We start from the raw sequence: 6,000 nt of genomic DNA on the forward strand, positions 1-6,000 counted from the left end.
AAATGTACATCCACGCACCTAAAAGGCACACACATAGCAGTCACACTGTATCGTTAAATCGTAACTTCTTATTGACACCCAAAATAACATTTTCTTCAAACTCAGAGCTCCGATTTTTGGCAGGACGTGCTTTGCGATAAATAAATGCAGTCCGTCAACAATTTACTCGAGAGTAACCCAAATGGAACTTCCCTGCGACTACTCCTGAGTAATATTATTTAACCGGGCAGCCTTTCTATATAAATCTATAGACACCAGGGGTTTTCTATCTGTATATGTGTCTATAGCTTTTGAAACACATGTTAAACCCTAAGATTTTTTTATTTATTTTAAAAAAGTTTTCTTTTGCATCATTTCAAACGAATAATCTCAGTCCTTACCTGATCTGCCAGTCCTGGGAGTCGTGTAGTTTTTCTCTAATTCCATTCTGATTTTTCAGGACTTGGTGAAATGGACAGAGAGGGGTAAAAAAAAAAAGTTTCCACTTTTTTTCCTTTTTTTTAGGGGCTGCTTGCAGGTTGGAATAATTCAACTCTTCCGCTCCCCGTCGAGCCTTTGCAGCTGATCAGTGAGCTGAAACTAAACGTTTTAGGTGGGAAGAAAGCCTCCGAAGGAACCGTGAAATGATTAAGGAACTAAAGAGCTTCTCGCCATGTGAGATCATGTCCTGTTCTCTAAAAACATCACAAGATGTCCCCAGACGCAGCCAAAACTCAAGAAGCTCTGACATCTGTTGTAGCAGGAATCAAAGTTTGTTTGCAGCCTTAAACTGTTACTGGAGCTGTTTACAGAACAACGTTGTGGAAGGAAGGCGGAGGCAGAAAAGGCGCCCTTGATTTAACTGAAACGTACAGGATTTAGAGAAAGTAAAGTGGCCGGTCAACTTTTCATTAAAAACCCATTCACTACCATTAAATGGGACTATAAATAGAGACTGAAGGATACACACACACACACACACACAGAGAGAGAGAGAGAGAGAGAGAGAGAGAGAGAGAGAGAGAGAGAGAGAGAGAGCGCTCTTGGCAGCGTATTCGCCTAGAGTTTTTAAAATTGCACATTGCTCTCCAAAATAAAACCGAACCAAATTTAAAAATAAGAGAATGAGAGAAAAGGAGATGGGGGGAAAACCCTTGCCATTGAAGCCAACGCCTGGGTGAGAGGTGGGGAATGGAGAGCAAGAAGAAGAAAGAACACGTAAAAAAAAACCCAAAGTAATTATATATTTCTTATTTTGAAGTCGAAATATCAGTTTCCCTTGTGGGATATAAAGAAGGGTTATTTGCTTTCGTGTTTATAAAACGCAACAAAGTCAATGCATGTTTTAGGTGCTGCCATGTTCCAATGGTCCTTATAGGCGTGTGCAATGAAACAATGTCCTCTTTTTTATTCTTTTTATTATTTGTTTCATATGTCAACACAGCCAACTCATCTTTGGACGTCCCGTCCTCACTAGTCACAGTAGTGCCTCCTAACATAGCTGTACAGAAAGGCACGGAATCTCTGGAAATAACTTCCAGATCGTCCGCGTAAAGGATGTATGGGAAACGTTCAGTTCTTTCATTCGTCGCGTGTTGGGAGTTGGGGGGAGGGATGGAGAGAGGGAGAGAGAGACTGTATTATCCAAACATATTAATAGCCCGTATTCTGACCGTCTGTCCCCGCCTTTTTCCACAGAAGGTGCTCGATTCTTACACAGGCTGTAAGACTCTTACACACACGCCTTCAATTCTAATAAAGAAGGGGTGGCATTTTTTAAAGAGAAAATTAAATATTAGCCACGACACTATGGGGCGGGGTGGGAAGGAATGGGCTTTGCACTTTAATTTCCTTCACTGTAATCGTCGGCCTGATTAATTTTGAAATATTCATGCCTGTCTAAAATAAATCTACTTGTTCCACCAGGCAGCTAAGCCACTCATTCTTTGCTGTCTGCCATTACAGTTGAACTTGGTATCAAAATAGTTTCTTAATCTAGACCATACACACACCCACACCCACACACCTCTCTCCCTTCGAGTGCAGAAGAGATGGATGCTTCAGTGAGTTCAGTTTTAGGAACGCGAAGTAGACCGAGCGAATGAACAATATTGGTGGTGAGAAAGACCCCATATCGATAGAATGGCAAACGGTCCATTTATGCAAAATAATTCTCTTCACCATGCAAAGGGAGGCAAAAAAGCATTCTTCCCCCCACATCTCCTCCTCCTGCTGCTGGGGAGCTAAACTGCTACCTGTCTCCGTTACAGATTGAAAGGTGGGTCTTTTGGTCTTTTAAATTAACCAACAGGCCGCCTTCTTCAATCACCTTAAGGCACCTTAGGCACAGTTCGTCAACAGGGACATGGGAGAAAATAATCTGAGTTTAGATAAAGTATCTTCTGCCAAAACAAAAAAAGAAAACTAAACCTATGAAAAATAAACTCTACATTCCCCAGGATTTAGTCCTTTCCACGCAAACACATAGTAAATTGTTTGGATCATGCTCTCAAAACATTTGCCAATGGAAAATGTCCATGGTGTGTGCTTGTGTACCAGCCTGCTGAGCATGCGCGTATGTTCCACAACACAGCCAAATTTAAGTCCTTACGCTGTCTAATCCTGCCCCATGTTTACTGGAAAGTAACTTCCACTGAGGTCAACTAGATTTACTTCCAAGTCATTGTGCTATATAGCTTGTGACTGTTTAGTGGAATAGCTTACTGGGAAGTAATTCAAACAGGGCTCTTACTCGTATGTCTTGTGTACGTAGGATTAGGTCCATTGATTTAAACAGGCTATATTTAAGCACTTGCTTAATTCTCCCACTGATATTTATGGGGCTGTAATGACTTAAAGGTTGTCTAGATCCTGCCCCCCCCCAAATTTCAAGGCATTTGAGAAACAACAGATCACATTTTTAAAGAAAAAGAACCTGGAAGGTATTGAGGATCGAAGGTTCGAGGATCCCAGTACAGTAAATGATACCAATGGTCGTATTGTTTTCAGTAACCCAAAACTGGAAATTTGCTTATCCGCAATAATGCTTCCTTGCAAGTGAACCGTTCATATAACCAGGATGCAAATCCATGCAAACTCCGGGAAAATAACCCTCATAACAGAAAAATCGTTCGTCTATTTATTTATTTGCAATAAATCTCCATTGCTTGTAGGTCATGTGCCATTGCAAATTATTTATTTATTTCATAAATATGTGAGCCGCCTTTCCCACACAATAGGCCTACTTATGAAAGCTTAGACCTAAAACTGGATTTTTACACAAGCATACAATAACATGCGCAGGTTTGAAAATATTATATTAGATGAAAATAATACAATTGCTTTGTTACAGATGGAGCTAGGTGTAGGTAAGATCGATTAAAACCGATGAGGATGAGAAGAGAGGAAGAGGAAGGAGGAGTATCCTCTGAAAACTAAGAATGATCTGGTTTACTTGAAGTAGAATTCTTTTGCTGCAGTCTATTCTTTTAAAGCAATTTTATTATTTTGAGCCGCCCCGGGCTCCCTTTGAGGAGGAGGAAGGGCCTCTACATTTGTAATAATAAATAAAATAATACATCAATGTGCAAACCTTTAGGCTAAGCCTCTTTGAAAGTAGTAGGACCCAGGACCCAGTAAACATGCACAGGATCCGGATTGATAAACAAGGGGGAAGTGTTTCCCCACCTTCAAAATATTGGCGCCTCTGTTCTAACTAAGCGCCCTTGTTTCCAGGTGAATGTATTGGGACCGTGGTGTTTAATGTTTACATCTCCAACACGCTTCAAGGTCTTCCCCATCGCGCCTCCGAGCACAGCCCCACTTTCCCTCGGATGGACATTTTTGCACGTCACAGGACACAATCCTTTGCTAAACGCTCTTACGCAAACCCCACCGCCAGCGAGACGAAGGAGAGCCACGAGTTCCCAACACGCTACAATGGGCCTTGCGCAGGAGAACTGTCCTGAGAAATGTGTCAGTTGTATCCCAAACGTAATAGATATCAAAATATTTCGAGACGCAGCTATTTGCGTTTTTTAAAAAAGAAAAACGTCCGAATTGACTTTCTGCATATTTTGCCTCTGCTTTCAGCTGCATTACTTCCCCTTTTTTCTAACGTCTCAGTCACCTTATTTGTTTATATATTATATAAATAGCACACACACACACACACACACACACACACGCTTTGGTTACTCTGAAATAAAAACACCCCTTTCGACTTATAAGAGAATGCGGTGTCATATGAAGGACGCTCCTTGCGTAAAGAGGAACTTGTTTCTAAACCCAGTAAAAACATATTCGAATTTTACCATTTTAAAAAAGTGTCTGGCTTCCTTGATCCTAGTTTACAAGGGGGGAAGTTGCTTTGTTTTTCATATCCCTCCAAAAAAAACCCAACCCTATAAAGATTTTGCACTTGTTTACTTAACCCTCACCCCAATTGCAGAGTGTTACAAGGTATTCAGAAAGGAAGAATGAAAACAACCGGGGCGGCGCGGGTGGGGGCAGGGCAGGATTTTCGAAGGCAAACAGTTCCTTTGGCAACATCCATCCTCGTGGCTCCTCACCAGCGGGGCTGGACGTCACGGCGTCTCTGGCATTGCAGCGTCGTGAACGCGCGTATGTGTATATGCACCCGAGTAAAAGAGAAGTTTCATTCCCACCTTGAAACACTCGTATGCAATCAGATCTAACGCCTTTTTCCTAGGGAAGTGAACCTCACCGGGAGCAAAAGCACTTACTTCACAGTAAACATGGCTAGGATCGGGCAGCTGGGTGTATGCTTTATTCAGATCTGTGTGACTAATTCAAAGTAAACCTGTTTTGGATTTGAAAGGGGGAGAGGAGAGATGTTAATATAAAGGCATATGTGACAATTTGGGGATACCAATACAGACACCTATTTGCGTGTGAATGCATAAATCTGCATTCTACTTAAGCAGCAGCATTTAGCTTTAAACTGGTGCAGGCTTCTCTCTAGAAATACAATTTTCGGTGACATAAAATTCCACTGAAACAAAAGGTACTAACTATCGAAGAATCAGGTGTGTGGACAGTTCCAATGAAACTACGCTTTTAACTGGGTTGAGGGTCTGACTGCTCCCTTGCAAATGAAGGCATGTGTTGCATTTCTGTACCTATTTTGACCCGTAGCCATGTAAGATACCAGCACATAGAATGCCTGCACCCACACCTATGCGTAACAGGCATATCAGCTGGCACATGTTCCATAATGTATTAGCCTGTTCGGAAACGTGCTTGCTGATTATCCATAGATGCCCTTATATACTTGCATGGATAGGAGTCAGCCCACTCAGTATCAGTCAGGCTGTGAGTTTGGGTGAGCCTATACACACTCATATACACCTTTCTGCCTAAACCAGGCATGTCCAACAGGTAGATTGTGATCTACCGGTAGATCACTGGACGTCTGTGGTAGATCACCGGTAGATCAGTGGCTCTCCCCAAAGAAGCTATTTTTTTTGGCTCCCCTAAAAAAAACTCAACATCTTTGCCCTGGACCCCTAAAATGACCTGAATCACCAAAAACAGGGCTTTCCTTCCTAAAAAAAAAAGCTCAGTGTCAATGTTGCTTTCCTCCTCCCTAAAGAAGCTCAACAACTTTTACGTGAACCCCCCAAAACAGGGCTTTCCTTCCTTTAAAAGCTCAACAACTTTGACCTGAACCCCCCAAAAGGGGGTAGATCAATGCCAGTTTTTAACTCTATGAGTAGATCGCAGTCTCTTGGAAGTTGGCCACCCCTGGCCTAAACTATTGATTGTCACTCAATGTGTGCGTATTGAATAGCTAGAAGGGCAAAACCTGTAGTTTGCATTTACACCCGTTGGTAGCGCTCAAATAAATTGATAGTACCCAAAATCAATTTCTTCCTAATATTTGTTTTTAAACATAAGTGTGTGTGTGCACGTGTGTGTGTAATGTTGCCTCTTGAGAGTTTGGGTGCCAACAGCACAGGCTCAGGTCAAGAGAATCGCCCCTACCCCCATCAAGAAAGA

At 42.0% G+C, this 6,000-nt stretch overlaps 1 protein-coding gene across 1 annotated transcript in view; it reads right to left on the reverse strand.

Moving 5' to 3' along the window:
* PAX5 (paired box 5) overlaps positions 1 to 3,557 on the reverse strand; it is a 238,193-nt gene extending 234,636 nt beyond the window's left edge. The window contains exon 1 of the mRNA XM_088658491.1: positions 381 to 3,557. Within this exon, the coding sequence (XP_088514617.1) occupies positions 381 to 426 (46 nt within the window). The 5' untranslated portion in view covers positions 427 to 3,557. The remainder of the gene's footprint in view (positions 1 to 380) is intronic.
* Positions 3,558 to 6,000: the final 2,443 nt, after the last annotated feature.

The sequence above is a fragment of the Zootoca vivipara genome, chromosome 15, assembly GCF_965207765.1.
Source record: "Zootoca vivipara chromosome 15, rZooViv2.hap1.1, whole genome shotgun sequence".
Classification (NCBI taxonomy): domain Eukaryota; kingdom Metazoa; phylum Chordata; class Lepidosauria; order Squamata; family Lacertidae; genus Zootoca; species Zootoca vivipara.